The 22,326-nt window shown below is 37.1% G+C and overlaps 1 protein-coding gene across 3 annotated transcripts in view; it reads left to right on the top strand.

Annotated features, from left to right (window-relative positions):
• The window catches only part of PEX1 (peroxisomal biogenesis factor 1), a 79,585-nt gene that overhangs the window by 55,083 nt on the left and 2,176 nt on the right, over nucleotides 1–22,326 (top strand). Inside the window, exons 21-24 of one of the 3 annotated variants that reach the window (XM_060304591.1) lie at nucleotides 786–1,016; nucleotides 2,032–2,226; nucleotides 2,501–2,631; nucleotides 9,143–21,765. In XM_060304591.1, coding sequence (XP_060160574.1) covers nucleotides 786–1,016; nucleotides 2,032–2,226; nucleotides 2,501–2,631; nucleotides 9,143–9,278 — 693 coding nt within the window. In that variant the 3' untranslated portion in view covers nucleotides 9,279–21,765. Of the gene's footprint in view, nucleotides 1–785; nucleotides 1,058–2,031; nucleotides 2,227–2,500; nucleotides 2,632–9,142; nucleotides 21,766–22,326 lie in introns of those variants that run through there. The other 2 variants (XM_030857274.2, XM_030857275.2) reach the window with 2 other exon arrangements.

Below are 22,326 nucleotides of genomic sequence, written 5' to 3'. Positions count from 1 at the left end.
CTTTTAAAAAAGATCATCAGATAGTTATTTTGAAACTCAAATTGTCCCAGATATGGCCAATAGGAGCCCCTTTTGGATGGCTTCTGTGTCCTTTTGATATGTCCTCATCATCCTTTGATCACTTACTTACTTCCCTATACAACAAAATGTTCTAGGTTTATCTTATCTGTTCTCCAGCACTAGAATCAGTTTTTTTCTCTAAGGATAATATTTTAATTTTGGCAGAAAATAATTTGATCTCTGCCACATTATGGACTTTACCATATATTTTCTGGGAAGGGTTTTCAACTGTATACTCCCCTCTGCTACATTTTGTTGGAGATTCTTGCAGGGACTAAATTTAGATACTGCCAAGTTTTTGCTATTTATTTTGGCAAGCCATTGAAGGTTTTTTTCTGCTAATGAAAGGGGAAAAAAGGTGTTTACAAGTAAACTACTCTATAATGATGAATCAGCCATGTTATAGAGTGCTTTATCATTTCAGAGTAGAAAAATGTGAATTGAAAGAGACATGAAAATAAAATCGAGGTCTGAGTCCTAGCTTTGTTAGTTTTGGGGGAGATGGTTGGCAAGTTATCTACACATTCCATATGTTCTTTCCTTATTTTAATAGTTAAAATCTTGTGATGTGACTCAGAACCATTAGAGAATCAATAAGAGCTTTTGTAAAAAAATGCCTCAAGTTTCCTTGTACTGGTCTATTAGAATGCTGTCTCTGTGTGGTTTATTTTTGAATTGTGGACTATTTAGAGCTTTACAACTGGTTGTCCTTTTGTGTGTTTTAGGATGGAGGTTCCAGCTCTGATAGTGACCTGAGTCTGTCTTCAATGGTTTTTCTTAACCACAGCAGTGGCTCTGATGATTCAGCTGGAGATGGAGAATGTGGCTTAGAGCAGTCCCTTGTTTCTCTAGAGATGTCTGAGGTGCTTCCAGATGAATCAAAATTCAATATGTACCGGCTCTACTTTGGAAGCTCTTATGAATCAGAACTTGGAAACGGAACCTCTTCTGATTTGGTACCTTGTGCAGTCACTGTACAGTTCTGAAATAGACAGCTGTATGTTGGTGTAATTTATGTCCTAACTAGCCCCACATGTTCTTTCTGGTTGGTTTGTCCTTCAGTAAAACAGTCTTTTCTTACACTAATCATTTTCACTCCGTGTTAAGACAGAGCTGGCAGTAAGGGGAGCCGAAGTAGCCAGTGGTTGTGATTACCCTTTGGTTTCTTTCAGGTTTTTCTCCCTTCATTAGTGGCTTTAAAACATCTTTAGTAGCAGATTCATTTTGTATTAAACTTAAATTCTGTTATTGTAGAACAGTTGAGGATAATGAGAAATTTGGTACAATAATGTCAAAAATTCTAACAACCAAATGTTATCTATTGGTAATACTTCTGGTGGAAAATATAAGCACAGTGAAAAACTTAGTAGTAGTAATGTTTCAACAAGGAAAATGTTTAGATTAAATTTGGGCAATATCATTGTTTTTCTAAACTAAAATAGCATTTGACACATATCTCAGAAAATTAACAGTGGTTCACTGTTGCTTTAGTGGTTAACATTTTTACAAATATTTAGTAATTTGGGGGTAAATTTCCTTTATTAGGTTTTTAAAAATATAAACATAACCCATTTTTATTCTCAGGAATAGTAAGCTGTTTTAATTCTAGTCTTTGTTTTCTGTTTAACTTACATGTAGAAATGTCCCAGAACCTTAGTATATACCCTATCATTAGGGCATTTGTGGTGGATTTAATAACAAAGCATTATAAAAACCTTGTATGATTGGCAGTTTTCACTCTGTGGTGGTTCAACAACATAGGTATAGATGAACCTTTACAGAATATGAACGTATTTTAAACTTGCTTAATTTCAGTTGATTAAAATGTAAGCTTACCCATGTTAAAGTTTTATTGCTTAAAGTTCATAATTCTATCTTTGATAAATAATTTTTTTCTCCTTTGCTCTTTTTCCCTCCCTTCCTCTCTCCCTTTCTCCCTTCCTTCTCTCATTATTATGCTTAACAACGAAGAGCTCACAATGCCTGTCAGCACCAAGCTCCATGACTCGGGATTTTCCTGGAGTTCCTGGGAAAGATCAGTCCTCACAACCCCCAGTCTTCAGAACAGCCTCACAAGAGGGTTATCAAGAGCTCACACAGGAACAAAGAGATCAACTGCGGGCAGATATCAGTATTATCAAAGGCAGATACCAAAGCCAAATTGGAGTATGGCTTTTTCCTCTTCATTATAATTGTAAAACTTTTTAAAAATTGTTTTTCCTTTTTGATATGTATTTTTTGATTGGTAAATGAGCTCTCTTTATAAACAAGGGACTGAAACACATCAATCAGTCAAATGATTATGTGCTAACAATTTTTAGTAATCTTATGAGAAAGGGAATGTATAGTCTCCTAAGAAAACTGGCAAAAAGAAATAACACTTGGACTTCCTTTTCCATCACGTCTCTAAGTTAACTTTTGTCTTTTTTTTTTATTTAAGGAGGATGATGCCCTTAACCAAGCAGGCCCCATCAGAACCAGTCTGGCTATTAGTCAGTCACATTTAATGACTGCGCTCAGTCACACAAGGCCATCCATCAGTGAAGATGACTGGAAGAACTTTGCTGAGCTGTAAGTAAAAGATTCTGATCCAGAAGTATAGATATTATTACAGGTGACAGTTACTCAAACTTTTAAAGTTCTTTTAAAATCACAAGTAATACTTTGAATATTTAAAAGCAATTCAAAACATTTGCTTAGTAGCCATGTGTTTAAATACCCCAAAACTTCAGGAATATAGAAGTCAAAAATGAATTTTCATTATAAATGAATTTTCATTATAAATAATTCAAATATAATCAGATGAATTGGTTAATGACTTGGTTTAATTTTAAAAGCGTCAAAGAAAATAAAGGAAAGTCAAAAGCCCAAAATGATTCCACTATACAGTTTCCAAAAATTATGAAAATATAACTGTTTTGTTTTCAAAATAATTTATATTTTATTAATCTCATTAATAATTAAAGACCATTTAAATACATTCACATTTATTCACTTGTAGACCGTGTTTAATATACATTTGAATTTATAGGCTTGCAGTTGTCTCACTAGTAACTTTGGAGTCTGAGACCCATAGACTGGGAACCATTCTAGGTCAATGATTCAACTTAATTCAAGAAATGCATTCCTCTGTAATGTACAGCATGAAGACTACAGTTAACAATACTGTAGTATATATTTGCAAGTTACTAAGAGAATAGATCTTAAAAATTCTTTTCACAAGAAAAAACAATGTAACTGAGATGATGATGGATGATATCTATACTTATTGTGGTAATTCTTTCACAATATATACATATATCAAATCACTATGTTGTACACCTAAAACTAATATAACCGTATATGTCAATTATATCTCAATTTAAAGAAAGTTAAAAATGGGGAAAAAAAAGAAATGTATTCCTGGTCTTTAGAAGTTACAACTTTCTTGTTGAATTTTGCTATATTCTGGGGTATGCATGCACATACGTGTACATGTATGTGTACACTGAAAGGGTAGAAAAATTTTCCCTTCCCTTCTAGATTCTTTGATTGGTCTAATAAATAAATTGACATAAGATGGATTAACAGGAGAAAAAATAATTTTGTACATTCAAGATCTGCATAAAAATAGTAGACTAAAGTCAGTCAGGCAGTTAAAACTTATATACTGTCCTGAGCTAAGGACAGAGATAAGGGCCTGGACTTCAAAGGGGAGGAGGGTAATTCACAGGAAAATGGGAAGAACAGGTGTTTGGTAATCAGACGTTTGTCCTGTCATGCAGATAAGTCTTTTGAGATTAAAAAAGTTATCTCTGGTAATAGCTCATTCTGGTGCAGGCCCCGTATCTAAATTCTTTTAAGGCAGTTAAGGGATAGGTAAAAAAGCTTTTCTCAAGTCTGCTGGGTCTTGATTCCCTTTAAGTCAAAATAATCCACATGGCAGTTTGGGGTGGAAACTAGAATGATTCAGGATCCAGTCTAGTTTACAGGTAGAAACCCAAACGTCAAAGATAACAGCACTAGAATCTGATATCCACAAAGCTGTATTACTGAAACATGATTTCTCTCTCTACAGTGACCCCCATTTCTAACAAAGATAACCACAGTAAGACTAAACTATTTTCATTCTAGTTGCACTAAACTTGGCCTGATTATTTACATAAGTTCGACAAGAATAGTAATGGGCCATATAGATGCTTTTAAATCTCCTTTCCTGGAAATTTTCATAAGGAATCTCAGATTGACCTTTTGAAAGCCTCTTGAGGCTAGGAAGCCGAGCCAAGGACTTACCATCAGATTTTGCTTGCAATAGCTATGTACTGTTGACCCTTGAACAACATGGACTTGAACTGCGTGGGTCCACTTATACAGATTTTCAATAAACATCTACTACAGTACTACACAATCCATGGCTGGTTGAATCTGTGGAGGCAGAACTGTGGGTACAGAGGGCTGACTGTAAATATGCAGATTTTTGACTGTGTTTAGAGGGGTTAGAGGGTGGAGGGGTGGGGGTGGCACCCCTAACCCCTGTGTTGTTGAAGGGTCAACTGTATTTGGGTTAATTTCTCTTTTAGAGGTCCCCAAAATAGCCTGAAGTCCTTGTACTTGCCAGGAAATAACCTTCCTTACTCACCTGGTAAGGTTACTGGGAACTCTGTAAGCAAGGTACCAGGGTGGTTTTCCAAGGAGGTTTATTGGCTCCATAAAATCAACCTTAGTTCCTTAAAACTGTCTAGTTTTTCTGCTCTATGCACATTCTCAAATAAGACATTCCAGTCAAAGCCTTGAGGATATAACCAGTGTTTCCAATTGTGTCCTGTTACGAGGAGAAAGGATTCTTATTGGACTTATGGAAATAACTGTATCCATGAAAATAAGAATACTCACTAAGAGTTTCTGAATTCTGGAGGGATCAGGTAGGAGAAAAACATGTTTCATCTTTGTTCACAAAGGTATATTTTACCAAATTACTGATAGCTTAAGAGAAAAGAACAAGGTTTCCTTAAATCTGGAAAAACAAAACATAGCAATGTTTCAAACAAAGTCATAAAAATTATAATGATCCTCAGTAGTTCATTCAGTCCCATGTAGTTAATTTTTATGGATCTTTTGTTAGTTTTATGAAGCCATCAGTTTCCCCATTAGAGTTCTGCAAATTCTTACCTAATTCAGTGGTGTAAATTGAAAATTATCAGAAACCTGTTCTTGTTAGAGTCCTTTCCATGAGTCTCATTGAAGATGAAGCACTTTTGCAGGAACACTTTTACAATAACGATAAACGACAAGAGACTTAAAAATGTCCATGGTTAAAGATCTGATGAAACTTCATTATAATGCATTTGATAAGGAAATTTGGTTATTTCTCTGACAGTATTTTAAGACAACTGGAATTATGGTTGATAATATTACATATCAGATATTTAGGAATTTTATAGTTTCTATAAGATATTAATAACATCCATATAATAACATATCCATATAAATATAACTTTTAGTATTATGTCAGTGTTTCCCATGTAATTTAATATATCAAGTAATCCTAATTTATATCTCTTTTTATAAGGGGAGAGAGAGAACAAATCTTATGAGACGTTCCAGGGGCCCTCTGGAAAATCCCAGAGTTAAAGGTCAAAAAGCCTTATTTAGAATTTGATTTTGGAGAGATTTGTCAAAAATATTTGGTTTTAAAACACCATACTATCGTAGGTCACTGTTAAACAATATTATTCACTTAACCAAAGCAACAATTAAAGACTTTGCAGGCAAATACAGAAAGTTACATAGTTGTAAAACAAACAAACAACAAAAAGCGCCTTAGACAAGAGCATTTTCTTAAGCAGTCAGACATGAGGCATAGGAAGTTATTTTTCTTTGTTTTCTAGGCAGACTACTTAAAAGGTAAAGAAAAACCTTTCACAGTCTTATCAATAGCAGACCAGTAGTCCAAAAAAATTTTGTCCTGAAAGAGAAGTTTTAATATCAGTAATGTACTTATATAAAACTAAAACTTATTTTTTAGAACCCTTATAATAAATTCCTTCCGTTTTAGCCAGCTTGACAAAGTAAAAGTCTCTTTCCAATGTTCCATACCCATTTAGTTTGTCCTTTATTCTCTTTCCCATTCTGAAACAATCAGAATAGAGTTGCATACAGTTGTTTTCCTTATTATTTCTCAGTTTTAATTATATAAATTAGAATTCTTAACACTTAAACCTTAATTTCTAGTGATTGTGAACTGTTACACCAGCATTCTGTAGACTAGCAAATTAATGCATACATTTCATAATTTCTAAAAGAATATACTTTAACAGTACAGTTCTTCAGTGTAGAATAGGACACATTTATTTATACATCCAAGTATTTTTAGTTCCTTTGTAGTAAGAAGCCAGAAGTAAATAGATGTTCAATAATTAATGTTTCAGTATTTTATTTAGAAATGATCAAGATATCCAAAGATATTTCATCACTTACCAAAACTCTAAGGGTATAAGTTACCAAAGAGATTCTGGAAACTATTTAAGTAGACATATCATAAAACTTAATTATTGTTGAGAAGTTCACTTAAGAACTAGTTAAGTTTTAAACAATTATATTTAGATTACTTATGAAAATTTCATGAGACATTAAAACAGCCACCATGGCAAATTTTGTAACAGATACATACTTAAACTAGCTTTTATTTACTGAAAATTATCCCAGATCACATAAACTTGAGAAGAATTTGGATTGGTTTGTATTATGTTTCTGAGAGTTTAGATATATTAAATTTGATGAGTGCTTTTTTCTTTAAGCCAATTAAATAGATCTTTTTACAAATTAATTTTGGCAATATTCATCCAGAGGTAGAAAAGTATCACATATACATAACATATCCATAGACGTAACAAACACACACAGACAAACAGACCCTGTAGCTTCCATCCCAAAATTTTAGCCATGGAAGTTTTTATACCAGTCTATTTTCTAAAAGCCTCTTCCCCTCAACTCCTTTTTTTTCCCCCAGTCTCAGGTGATTATAGGCAGTACCTTAGCTATCTCCTGGGTGTTTACATTTCAAAGACATGATAAGATTTACATCTTCAAGGGACAGAGGAAGAATGCAAGTTTTCTCATAGGAGTTTTTTTTTTTTTTAAGTATAGTTGATGTACAGTATTAAATTAGCTTTAGGTGTACAACACAGTGATTCAGTATTTATAGATTATACTCCATTTAAAATTACAAAGTAATGGCTGTATTTCCCTGTGCTGTACAATCTATCCTTGTTGCTTATTTTATACATAGTAGTTTGTACCTCTTAATCCCCAGCTCCTGCCTTGCTCCTCCCTCCTTCCCTCTATGGACTGGTAACCACTAGTTTGTTCTCTATATCTGTGAGCCCATTACTGTTTTGTTTCGTACATTCATTTGTTTTATTTTTTACATTCCAAAATAAGTGATAACAGAGTATTTGTCTTTTCTGACTTACTTCACTGAGCATAATATTCTCTAGGTCCATCTACGTTGTGGCAAATGGCAGTATTTCATTCTTCTTTAAGGACTGAGTAGCATTCCACTGTGTATACATACGACATCTTCTTAAGCCAGTTATTCGTTGATTGACACTTAATGTTGCTTCCATAACTCGGCAATTCTAAATAATGCTGCTTTGAACATTAGGATGCATGTATCTTTTTGAATTACTGTTTGTTTTCCTTGGATATATACCCAGGAGTGGAATTGCTGGATCTTAAGGTAGTTCTATAATTTCAGTTTTTTGAGGCACCTCCATTTTGTTTTGTTTTTTTTTAAACATCTTTATTGGAGTATAATTGCTTTACAATGGTGTGTTAGTTTCTGCTGTATAACAAAGTGAATCAGCTATACATATACATATATCCCCATATCTCCTCCCTCTTGTGTCTCCCTCCCTATCTGACCCCTCTAGGTGGACATAAAGCACCGAGCTGATCTCCGTGTGCTATGTGGCTGCTTCCCACTAGCTAGCTATTTTACATTTGGTAGTGTATATATGTCCATGCCATTCTCTCACTTCGTCCCAGCTTACCCTTCCCCCTCCCTATGTCCTCCAGTTCATTCTCTACATCTGTGTCTTTATTCCTGTCCTGCCCCTAGGTTCTTCAGAACCTTTTTTTTTTTTTTTGATTCCATATATATGTGTTAGCGTACACTATTTGTTTTTCTCTTTCTGACTTCACTCTGTATGACAGACTCTAGGTCCATCCACCTCAAAACAAATAACTCAATTTTGTTTCTTTTTATGGCTGAGTAATATTCCATTGTATATATGTGCCACATCTTTATCCAGTCATCTGTTGATGGTCATTTAGGTTGCTTCCATGTCCTGGCTATTGTAAATAGAGCTGCAGTGAACATTGTGGTACATGACTCTTTGAATTATGGTTTTCTCAGGGTATATGCCCAGTAGTGGGATTGCTGGGTTGCATACTGTTATCTGTAGTGGTTGCACAAATGTTCATTTATACCAATACTGTAGGACAGTCCTCTTTTCTCCACATCCTTGCCATTATTTGTTATTTATAATCTTTTTGATGATAGCCATTCTGACAGGTGTGAGGTGATATCTCAATGTGGTTTTGATTTCCATTTCTCTGATAATTAGAGATGTTGATCATCTTGTGTCTGTTGGCCATCTGTATGTCTTCTTTGGAAAAATGTCTATTCAGATCCTCTGCCCATTTTTTACTCAGGTTGTTTTTTTGATATTGACTTGTATGAACACTTTATATATTTTGGATATCAATCCCTTATTGGTCATATCATTTGCAAATATTTTCTCCCAGTCAGTAGGTTATCTCTTTGTTTTGCTGATTGTTTCCTTTTCCTAGGAGTTTTAAGGTATATTTCTTTATTATCAGAAGTCTAGGGTAACTGCTATTTAAAATTTCCTATATCTTTTTAGAACAGTTCTCTTCTAACATCCTGATCTTTTACAGTATCTGCAAGCATTTTGAAATGAATAGGGGAGGTTTGGGGATTGGTAAAGTGAGATGAACTTTTGAATTGTTTCTAGAGCCACATTTCTGGTTTTGCAGACTCTAATTTGTAAAATAAGGACAGTCTGTTTTATTTCCTCAGAGAACTGGGTTGCAGCCTGAATGCAATCAAGGGGCTGACCCACCTGTCCAACTACGTGAGGATTTTTAATTATGATGGAAATCAAAAGATTACTATAAGAGCCTACAACATGCTGCCTACAAGAAACCTACTTTAGGGCAAAGGACACACATGAATTGAAAGTAAGGGGATGGAGGATTAGCTTAAGACAATGAAGTAGAAGGATGTGAGCTCACCCTCTTCCTACGAAAACACCAAAAGTCACAACCAACTGGTGAATGACATTGACAAAAAAACGCTGGAACTTACTGAAAAAGATACCCTACATCCAGAGACAAAGAAACCACAGTGAGACAGTGGGAAGGGTGCAACCGCAATAAAATCAAATCCCATACCTGATGAGTGGGTGACCCACAAACTGGAAAACAGTTATCCCACAGGAGTGAATGTTTTGAGCCCCATGTCAGGCTTCCTAGCATGGGGGTCTGGCAACAGGAGGAGGAGTCCCCAGAGAATCTGGGTTTGAAGGCCAGCAGGGTTTGATCATAGGATTACCACAGGACTGGGGGAAACAAACTCCACTCTTGGAGGGCACACACAGTCTTGTGTGTACCAGGACTCAGGAAAAAAAGTAGTGACCTACTGTTTTTAGTGACTGGGCCAGACCTACCTGCTAGTATTGGAGGATCTCCTGCAGAGTTGGGGGGGCAGCTGTGGCTCACTGAGGGAACAAAGACACTGGCAGCAGCAGTTCTGGGAAGTACTTATTGGTCTGAGCCCTCCCAGAGGCCACTGTTAGCCCCACCATACAGCCTGTAGGCTCCACTGCTGGGATGCCTCAGGCCAACCAACAGGGTGGGAACAGCCCCACCCATCAGCAGACAAGGGGCTTATTAAAGTCTCCCTAAGCACAGCCCTACCCAACAGAGGGACAAAACCCAGTCCCACTCACCAAGGGGCAGGAACCAGCCCCTCCCATCAGGAAGCCTGCACAAACCTCTTAGACAGCCTCAACCACCAGAGGGCAGACAGCAGAAGAACTAAAATCCTGCAGCCTGTGGAACAGAAACCACAGTCACAGGGAGTTAGTCAAAATCAGATGGAAGAGGAATATGTCCCAGATGAAGGAACAAGATGAAATCCCAGAAGAACAAAGTGAAGTGAAGATAGCCAACCTACCGGAAAAGGAATTCAGAATAATAACGGTGAAGATGATCCAAGATCTCGGAAAAAGAATGGAGGCAAGGATCAAGAAGGTACAAGAAATGTTTAACAAAGACCTAGAAGAACAAACAAAGATGAACAATATAATAACTGAAATGAAAAATATACTAGATGGAATCAATAGCAGAATAAATGAGACAGAAGAATGGATAAGTTACCTGGAAGACAGAACGGTGGAAATCACTGCCACAGAGCAGAATAAAGAATGAAAAGAAATTAAGACAGCCAAAGAGACCTCTGGGAAAACATTAAAGGCACCAACATTAGCATTATAGGGGTCCCAGAAGGAGAAGAGAGAAAGGACCTGAGAAAATATTTGAAGAGACAATAGCTGAAAAATTCCCTAACATGGGAAAGATAACAGTTATCCAAGTCCAGGAAGCACAGAGAGTCCCAGGCAGTATGAACCTGAGGAGGAACATGCCAAGACACATAGTAATCAAATTGACAAAAATTAAAGAAAAAAAAAACTATTAAAAGCAACAAGGGAAAAATGACAAATAGCATACAAGGGAGCTCCCGTAAGGTTATCAGCTGATTTCTCAGCAGAAACTGCAGGCCAGAAGGGAGTGACACGATATATTTCAAGTGAAGAAAGGGAAGAACCTGCAACCAAGAACATTCTACCAAGCAAGGCTCTCATTCAGATTTGACAGAGAAACTTCTCTAGGCAGGAAAGAGACCAGAAACGTAAAACAACCTTGTACATATATATATTGCTATATCAAAACCTCGTGGGAACAGCAAACCCCAAAACTACAATAGATACACACACGAAAAAGAAAGCAACCCAAACACAACACTAAAGATGGTTATCAAACCACAAGAGAACAAAAGAGGAAGGGAAGAAAAAAGACATAGAAAACCAAAACAAGACAATGGCAATAGGAACATACATATCTTTAATTGCCTTAAATGTAAATGGATTAAATGCTTGAACCAAAAGACGTAGACTGACTGAATGGATACGAAACCAAAACCCATATATATGCTGTCTACAAGAGACCCACTTCAGCCCTAGGGACACATACAAACTGAAAGTGAGGGAATGGAAAAAGGTATTCCATGCAAATGGAAATCAAAAGAAAGCTGGAGCAGCAATACTAATATCAAACAAAATAAACTATGAAATAAAGACTGTTACAAGAGACAAAGAAGGACATAATGATCAAGGGGTCAATCCAAAAAGATATAACAATTGTAAATATATATGCACCCAGTGTAGGAGCACCTCAATATATAAGGCAAATACTAAAAGCCATAAAGAGAAATTAACAGTAACACAGTAATAGTGGGGAACTTTAACAACCCACTTTCATCAATGGACAGATCATCCAGACGCAAAATCAATAAGGAAACACAGGCCTTAAATGACACATGAGACCAGATGGACTTAATTGATACTTATAGACCATTCCATTCAGTAGTAGCAGAATACACATTTTTCTCATGTGCACGTGGAACATTCTCCAGGAGTGACCACATGCTGGGCCACAAAGTGAACCTCTGTAAATTTAAGAAAGTTGAAATCATATCAACCATCTTTTCAGACCACAATACTATGAGATTAGAAGTCAATTACAAGAAAATGTAATGTAAAATGTAAAAAACAAACATGTGGAGGCTAAACAATGTGCTATGAACAACCAGTGGATCGCTGAAGAAATCAAAGAGGAAATCAAAAAATACCTACAGACAAAAGCACAATGACCCGAAACCTATGGGATGCAGCAAAGGCAGTTCTAAGATGGAAGTTTATAGCAATACAGTCTTACCTCAGGAAACAAAAAAATCACAAACAACCTAACCTTACACCTAAAGCAACTAGAGAAAGAAGAATAAACAAAACCTGAAGTTAGTAGAAGGAAAGAAATCATAAAAGATCAGAGCAGAAATAAATGAAATAGAAAACAATAGCAAAGATCAATGAAACTAACAGCTGGTTCTTTGAAAAGATAAACAAAATTGATAAACCTTTAGCCAGACTCATCAAGAAAAAAAGAAGAGGACTCAAATCAATAAAATTAGAAATGAAAAAGGAGAAGTTACAATGGACACAGAAATACAAAGGATCATGAGAGACTACTACAAGGAACTGTATGCCAATAAAATGGACAAACTGGAAGAAATGGACAAATTCTTAGAAAGGTACAATCTCCCAAGACTGAAACAGGAAGAAATGGAAAACATAAACAGACCAATCACAAGTCATGAAATTGAAACTGTGATTAAAAAACTCCAAACAAGCGAAAGTCCAGGACCAGATGGCTTCACAGGCGAATTCTATCAATCATTTAGAGAGAAGTTAACACCTATCCTTCTGAAACTGTTCCAGAAGATTGCAAAGGAAGGAAAACTCTCAAACTCATTCTGTGAGGCCACCATCACCCTGATACCAAAGCCATACAGAGACCACAAAAAAAATTACAGACCAGTATCGCTGATGAACACAGACACAAAAATCCTCAACAAAATATTAGCAAGCAAATCCAACAATACATTAAAAGGACACACCATGAGCAAATGGGATTTATCCCAGGGGTGCAAGGATTTTTCAATATCCGCAAATCAATCACTGTAATACACCACATTAACAAATTGAAAGGTAAAAACCATGTGATCATCTCAGTAGATGCAGAAAAAGCTTTTGACAAAATTCAACACCCATTTATGATAAAAACTCTACAGAAAGTGGGCACAGAGGGAACATACCTCAACATACTGAAGGCCATATATGACAAACCCACAGCAAAACATCATACTCAACAGTGAAAAGCTGAAAGCATTTCCTCTAAGATCAGGAAAAAGACAAGGATGTCCACTCTCACTGCTTCTATTCAACATAGTTTTGGAAGTCCTATATACAGCAACCAGAGAAAAAGAAATAAAAGGAATCCAAATTGGAAAAGAACAAGTAAAAATGTCACTGTTTGTTGATGACATGATACTATACATAGAAAACCCTAAAGGCACTACCAGAAAACTACTAGAGCCCATCAATGAATTTGGTAAATTTGCAGGTTACAAAATTAATACACAGAAATCTGTTGCATTTCCTTTTTTTTAATTTTAAATAGAAGGGTGACTACAATTGTTTTTTTATATATATTTATTTATTTGGCTGTGTCAGGTCTTAGTTGTGGCACATGGCATCTTTCGTTGCAGTGCGTAGTCTTCCCTCTAGTTGTGGTGCGTGGGCTGTTATGGTGCACAGGCTCTGTAGTTGTGGCATATGAGCTCTCAAGTTGTGGCACATGGGTTAGTTGCCCTGTGGCATGTGGGATCTTAGTTCCCCAACCAGGAATCGAAATAGTGTCCCCTGCATTGTAAGACAGATTCTTTTATTTTTTTTGTATGTATGTATGTATTTATTTATGGCTGTGTTGGGTCTCTGTTGCTGTGTGCTGGCTTTCTCTAATTGCGGCGAGCAGGGGCTACTCTTTGTTGTGGTGTGCAGGCTTCTTATTGCAGTGCCTTCTCTTGTTGCGGAGCACAGGCTCTACGTGCATGGGCTTCAGTAATTGTGGCATGCGGGCTCAGTAGTTGTGGCTTGCGGGCTGTAGCACGCAGGCTCAGTAGCTGTGGTTCATGGGCTTCATTGCTCCGCAGCATGTGGGATTTCCTGAACCAAGGATTGAACCTGTGTCCCCTGCATTGTCAGGCAGATTCTTAACCACTGCGCCACCAGGGAAGTCCCTATATTGCATTTCTATACTCTTTTGAATTTCTGATCTTTTGTTGTTAAACAATCCCATTTACCATCGCATCAAAAAGAATAAAATACCTAGAAATAAAACTACCTAAGGAGACAAAAGACCTTTACTCTGAAAACTATAAGACACTGATGAAAGAAGTCAAAGATGAAACAAACAGATGGGAAGATATACCATGTTCTTGGATTGGAAGAATCAATATTGTCAAAATGACCGTTCTACCCAAGGCAATCTGCAGATTCAGTGCAATCCCTATCAAACTACCAATGCCTTTTTTCTCAGAACTAGAACAAAAAGTCTTAAAATTTGTACGGAGGTACAAAAGACCCCGAATAACCAAAGCAATCTTAAGAAAAATGAAGCTGGAAGAATCAGGCTCCCTGACTTCAGACTCTGCTACAAAGCTACAATCATCAAAACATTTTGGTACTGGCACTAAAACAGACATATAGATCAACAGAACAGGATAGAAAACCCAGAAATAAACCCATGCACCTATGGTCAATTAATCTACTATAAAGGGGGCAAGACTATATGGTGGAGGAAAGACAGTCTCTTCAATAAATGCTGCTGGGAAAACTGGACAGCTACATGTAAAAGAATGAAATTAGAGCACTCCCTAACACCATACACAAAAGTAAACTCAAAATGGATTAAAGACCTAAATGTAAGACCAGACACTATAAATCTCTTAGAGGAAAACATAGGCAGAAAACGCTCTGACATAAATCACTGCAATATCTTTTTCAGTCTGTCTCCCAGAGTAATGGAAATAAAAACAAAAATAAACAAGTGGGACCTAATTAAACTCAAAAGCTTTTGCAAAGCAAACCATAAGCAAAATGAAAAGACAACCCACAGAATGGGACCAACAAGGGATTAGTCTCCAAAATTTACTAACAGCTCATATGGCTTAATATCATCAAAACAAACAACAATCAAAAAATGGGCAGAAGACCTAAATAGACATTTCTCCAGTGAAGACAAAGAGATGGCCAAGAGGCACATGAAAAGATGTTCAACATCGCTAATTATTACAGAAATGCAAATCAAAACTACAATGAGGTATCACCTAACACCAGTCAAAATGGCTATCATCAGCAAATCTACAAACAAATGCTGGAGAGCATGTGGAGAAAAGGGAACCCTCTTACACTGTTGGTGGGAATGTAAATTGATACAGCCACTATGGAGAACAGTATGGAGGTTCCTCAAGAAACTATAAATAGAACTACCATAGGACCCAGTAATCCCACTACTGGGCATATATCTGGAGAAAAACATGGTCTGAAAGAGCACCTGCACCCCAATGTCCATTGCAGCACTATTTACAATAGCCAAGACATGGAAACAACCTAAATGTCCATCGACAGATGAATGGATAAAGAAGTGTTACATATATACAATGCAATATTACTCAGCCATAAAAAATGAAATAATGGCATTTGCAACAACATGGATGGACCTAGAGATTGTCATACTGAGTGAAGTAAGACAGAAAGACAAATATTATATTGCTTTTATGTGGAATCTAAGAAAAATGATACAAATGAAAGTAAGGGGATGGAAAAAGTTATTTCATGCAAACAAATGACAAGGAAACGGTTCGCAATACTCACGTCAGACAAAATGGACTTTAAAACAAGGCTATAAAGAAAGATAAGGAAGGACACTAATGATAAAAAGATCAATACAAGGAGAGGATATTACGCTTGTCAACCTATATCCATCTAATATAGGAGCACCCAAATACATAAAACAAACACTAACAGATATAAAGGGAGAAACTGACAGGAACAGAGTAATAGTAGGAGGCTTTAGTACCCCACTCATGTCAGTGGACAGATCTTCGAGACAAAATATCAATAAAGGAACAGAGACCCTAAATGATATAATAGAACATTTAGACTTAGTTGATATCTTCAGGATATAACAAAAAAAAAAACCCAAAATACACATTCTTTTCAAATGCACACAGAATATTCTCTAGGGATGACCACATACTGGGGCACAAAACAAGTCTCTACAAATTTAAGAATATAGAAATTACTTCAAGCGTCTTTTCTGATCATAATGGCATGAAACTAGAAGTCTACCACAGAAAAAGAAACAAGAAAAAAAATTACATGCAGAATAAACAATATGCTACTAAAAACCAATGGGTCAACAATGAAATCAAAGAAGAAATTAAATACTTTGAGGCAAATGACAAGAAAACACAACCATACAAAACCAGTGGGATGCAGCAAAAGCAGTTCTTAGAGGGAAGTTCTTAGCGATACAGGCTTCTTTAAGAAACGAGAGGGGGCAGCTTCAAGATGGCTAAAGAGTAAGATGCGGAGATCACCTACCTCCCCACAGATACATCAGAAATACATCTGCATGTGGAACTGCTCCTATAGAACACCTACTGAACGCTGGCAGAAGACCTCAGACCTCCCAAAAGGCAAGAAACAAGAAAAATCTCACATAAACAACTTAACCCACCACCTAAAAGAATTAGAAAAAGAACAAACAAAACCTAAAGTCATCAGAAGGAAGGAGATAGTAAAGATAAGAGGGGAAATAAATAAGATGGAGATTTTAAAAAACAATAGAAAAAAATCAATAAGACCAAGAGCTGGTTCTTTGAAAGCGTAAACAAAATTGACAAACCTCTGTCCAGGCTTACCAAGAAGAAAAGAGAGAAGACCCAAATAAACAAAATAAGAAATGAAAGAGAAGAAATCACAGCTGATACCACAGAAATACAAAAAAAAATAAGAGAACACTATGAACAATTATAAGCCAACAAACATGACAACCTAGAAGAAATGGACAAATTTTTAGAAACATACAGCACACCAAAACTGAATCAAGAAGAAACAGATAATTTGAGCAGACCAGTCACTAGAAATGAAATAGAATATGTAATAAAAAAAAACCCTCCCTACAAACAAGAGTCCAGGATCAGATGGCTTCACTGGGGAATTGTACCAAACATGCAAAGAACTTATACCGATCTTTCTCAAAGTCTTCCAAAAGATGTAAGAGAAACGAACACTCCTAAAGACATTCTATGAAACCACCATCACCCTGATACCAAAACCAGACAAAGACATAACCAAAAAAGAAAATTACAGGCCAATATGTTTGATGAATATAGACACAAAAATTCTCAACAAAACATTAGCAAACCGAATCCAACAACACATAAAAAAGGTCATACACCACAACCAATTTGGATTCATCCCAGAGTCACAAGGATGGTTCAGCATATGCAAATCAATCATTGTGATATACCACATCAACAAAAGAAAGGACAGAAACTACATGATTATCTCAATAGATGAAGAAAAAATCTGATAACATTTGATAAAATTCAATGTCCATTCATGATAAAAACCCATAAGAAAGTGGGTATAGAGGGAACATATCTCATCATAATAAAAGCTACTTATGACAAACCCAAAGCCAATATAATACTCAACAGTGAAAAGCTGAAAGCCTTCCTGCTGAAATCTGGAACGTCTTAAGGCCCACTCTCACTTCTCTTCAACATAGTACTGTAAGTCCTGGCCACAGCAATCAAACAAGAAAAATAAAAGGTATTCAAATTGGTCGGGAAGCTGTAAAATTATATACAGATTACATGATACTATATACAGAAAACGCTAAAGACTCCAGACAAAAACTACTAGGACTGATAAACAAATTCAGCGAAGTAGCGGGATACAAGATTAACATACAGAAATTGGTTGCATTTCTTTACACTAACAGTGAAATATCAGAAAGGGGATGTAAATAAACAATCCCTTTTAAAATCACATCAAAAAGTAAAATAAAATACTTAGGAATAAACCTGACGAAGTAGATGAAAGACATATGCTGAGAACTATAAAACATTAATAAAGGAAATTAAAGAGGATTCAAAGAAATGGAAAGATATCCCACTCTCTTGGATTGGAAAAATTAATATTGTTAAAATGGCAACACTACCCAAAGCAATCTACAGATTTAATGTGATCCCTATCAAATTACCCATGACATTTGTCACGGAACTAGAACAGATAATCCTGAAATTTATATGGAACCATTAAATTGCCAAATCCATCCTGAGGAAAAAGAACAAGGCAGGATGCATAACCATCCCAAACTCCAGACAATACTACAAAGCTACAGTAATCAAAACAGTGTGGTACTGCCACAAAAACAGACATACGGATCAATGGAACAGAATAGAAAGCTCAGAAAAAACCCACACACCTATGGTCAATTAATCGACAAAGGAGGCAAGACTATAAAACAGAAAAAAACACAGTGTCTTCAGCAAATGGTGCTGGGAAAGTTGGACAGCTGCATGTAAATCAATGAAGTTAGAACACTCCCTCACACCATGCACAAAAATAAACTCGAAATGGCTTAAAGACTTAAACATCAGACATGACACCATAAAACTCCTAGAAGAGAGCACAGGAAAACATTCTCTGACATAAAATATTACTACATAAATTGTAGCAATATTTTCTTAGGTCTCCCAAGGCAATAGAAATAAAAACAAAAATAAACAAATGGGACCTAATCAAAATTACAAGCTTTTGCACAGCAAAGGAAATCATAAACAAAACAAAAACACAACCTATGAAATGGGAGAAAATATTTGCAAATGATGTGACAGACAAGGGGTTAGTATCTAAAATATACAAATAGCTCATAGAACTCAATAACAAAAAAAACAACCCAATCGAAAAATGGGCAGACCTAAATAGACATTACTGCAAAGAAGACATACAGATGGCCAATAGGCACATGAAAAGATGCTCAATGTCACTAATTACAAAACTACAAAGAGGTACCACCTCACAGCAGTCAGAATGGCCATCATTAAAAAGTCTACAAATAGCAAATGCTGGAGAGGGTGTGGAGAAAAGGGAACCCTTTTACACTGTTGCTGGCAATTTAAATTGGTGCAGCCACTATGGAAAACAATATGGAGGTTCTTCAGAAAACTAAATATAGAGTTGCCACGTCCAGCAATCCCACTCCTGGGCGTATACCTGGACAAAACTATAATTTGAAAAGCTACATGCACCCCTATGTTCACAGTAGCACTATTTACAATAGCCAAGATATGGAAACAACCTAAATGTTCATTGACAGATGAATGGATAAAGAAGTTGTGGTATATAAATACAATGGAATATATTACTTAGCCATAAAAAAGAATGAAATAATGCCATTTGCAGCAACATGGATGGACCTAGAAATTATCAACTAAGCGAAGTCAGAAAGAGAAAGACAAATACCATATGATAGCACTTATATGTGGCATCTAAAATACGATACAAGTCAGGCTTCCCTGGTGGCACAGTGGTTGAGAGTCTGCCTGCCGATGCAGGGGACACGGGTTCGTGCCCCGGTCCGGGAGGATCCCACATGCCGCAGAGAGGCTGGGCCCGTGAGCCATGGCCGCTAAGCCTGCGCGTCCGGAGCCTGTGCTCCGCAACGGGAGAGGCCACAACAGTGAGAGGCCCACGTACCGCAAAAATAAATAAAATAAAATACGATACAAATCAAAATAAACATATCTACAAAACAGAAACAGACTCACAGATAATAGAGAACAGAACTGTCATTGCCAAGAGGAAGGCGGGGTAAAGGAGAGAAGGGATGGGAGTTTGCGATTAGCAGAGGCAAACTATTTTATATAGGATGGATAAACAAGGTCCTACTGTATAGCACAGGGAACTATATTCAATATTCTGTGACAAACAGTAATAGAAAAGAATATGAAAACTAATATATATATGTATAACTGAGTCATTTTGCTGTACAGAAGAAATTAATACAACATTGTAAATACACTATACTTCAATAAACTTTTTTAAAGAAAAGATTCCTATGTTCTGAAGCTTCAGGGTTTAATGCAGTATGCCTTTAAAATTTTTGGATAAAGCATTCGGAGGACTTCAGATGCTTTCCTTTTTTCTGCATGTATAATTCAACCTTAGATCAATTCCCCTTAGGGGGAAAAGCCTCTACTATTGCTTCTCTCAGCCCCTGAACATTGCCTTTGAGCTAGCTGATCCACTTCCTGATTATTTGTAGAAGAACCTGAAAGAAATTCTGGTCATCTGTTTACCCTGTGAGGGGGGTTTTCCCCGGGTACCATCTGGCTTGTCTGATGGCTGCACTGTAATCACAGGTGGGCAGAATACCCCTTAGCAGCCAGTCAGGGTCCCTGTGAGTGAGGTTATAGATAGCCACTAATCTTTCTAACTCCTTTAAATTCGGTAGGACGTTCTGAAAGTGCAGGTAAAAGGTCTTTATGATTTATTGGATCTGCTCCTATCCATGGGACATGAATTCTTTGCAGTGGCAGTCCAGGCTACATACACAAAGGATGCTGCATGGCAAGGCCCGAAGGTGGCAGAGCCTGATTACAGGGCCCTGGAAAGTCAGGGGAGTTGTAAAGGACAGCAGTGCTAGCCTTACCACCCATCCCAGGTGATTCTCCTAAATTCACTTCCTGGCTTTTAGCATCTACACAAGTAAGCTGTATACCCCTTGCCTGGAAGTCAGGCCAGTGCTCTCTGTAAATCTTGTAAGGAAAGGGAAGTTAAAACAGGTAGACAGGGCCAGATTTTGAGAAGGGGGATTTACATGGAATGTGGACTTTAATTTTGAGTCTAATTTCTGTTCTTCCTGTTAAGGGAGTCCCCAAGGCTGGCTGTTGTACTCCTTTGTGTCCTCTTTATAATTTTGTCTTTCCATCGGTTGATGGAAAGACAGTTGTTGCTGGAAATGCAGTTGTTTAGCATGAGAGCTCACTCACTTTCTTTCTCAAAAACAGAAGTTTTTCCAATTCAAAGGATCCATTCTCTGGCCACTGACAAATATGGTCTTATATTAATCTTAACGGTGACTCAAACCCATAAGCCTCTTTATGGCTTAACCATGAACACAAGAAGTGTCCCAAAAGAGTGCAAAAGATGTAGCTTTCACAAGATCCACAAAGTTTACTCCCAGAATTAGCCAAAGAAAGCAAAAACCTTCATTGTCACAGGTAGTAAGAATGGTATAGTGAAAACGGAATTCCCACCAGAATGCATGATTCCTCTAGTCGCAGACCTGCTCATCTCTGACACTGGGCAGGCGTTACTGGAATGGGACTTTTCCAGCACTAACAAGACAATGAAGGTTGAGACAACAAAGTCCCCTTATGGGCTGGGACACCTTAAGACAAACTTCCGAAGAACTGGCACAGTTGGACAAAAAGAATGCTGCTTGTTGCACTATTTACAATAGCCAGGACATGGAAGCAACCTAAGTGTCCATCGACAGATGAATGGATAAAGAAGATGTGGCACATATATACAATGGAATATTACTCAGCCATAAAAAGAAATGAAATTGAGTTATTTGTAGTGAGGTGGATGGACCTGGAGACTGTCATACCGAGTGAAGTAAGTCAGAAAGAGAAAAATACCGTATGCCAGTGCATATATATGGAATCTAAAAAAGAAAAAATGTACTGATGAACCTAGTGGCAGGGCAGGAATAAAGACGTAGACATAGAGAATGGACTTGAGGACATGGGGTGGGGAGGGGGAAGCTGGGACGAAGTGAGAGAGCAGCATGGACATATATACACTTTCGAATGTAAAATAGCTAGTGGGAAGCAGCTGCATATCACAGGGAGATCAGCTGGGTGCTTTGTGAACACCTAGAGGGGTGGGATAGGGAGGGTGGGAGGGAGACGCAAGAGGGAGGATATATGGGGACATATGTATGCATATGGCTGATTCACTTTGTTATACAATAGAAAAACTAACAGTATTGTGAAGCAATTATACTCCAATAAAGATCTATATATTAAAAAAAAATCATGCTGCTTGTCACTTCATGTCTCAGATCCTGAGTCTATTTGGCTGCCCACCAGTTACAAGCTGATACTTGCATCTTCTGGCTGGCTTCTCTCTGGTTAAGTCAGAGAGAATATTTTCACTGGTCATGAAGCCAAGCTCTCAAGACAGAACAAGACGAGGGGAAACCTCACCCATTTTTTAAATATAAGGGACCCACAGCAAAGTTTGTCTAAACAGATGCAGGTCCATTAGAACTGTGAAGTCGCCAGTCTGTGAGGCTAGCCAGAACAACAGGTTCAGAGGACCTATGCCTGCATTTCTACACTATGGCTTTCCTCCTTATGAAAAGTGACACAAAAACTAGAAACAAAAGAAAACAATAGGGCTTCCCTGGTGGCGCAGTGGTTGAGAGTCCGCCTGC

This window comes from Globicephala melas, chromosome 9, assembly GCF_963455315.2.
Source record: "Globicephala melas chromosome 9, mGloMel1.2, whole genome shotgun sequence".
Classification (NCBI taxonomy): domain Eukaryota; kingdom Metazoa; phylum Chordata; class Mammalia; order Artiodactyla; family Delphinidae; genus Globicephala; species Globicephala melas.
The sequence above is the reverse complement of the archived record's forward strand: the minus strand, read 5'-3'. Positions and strand labels throughout refer to the sequence as shown.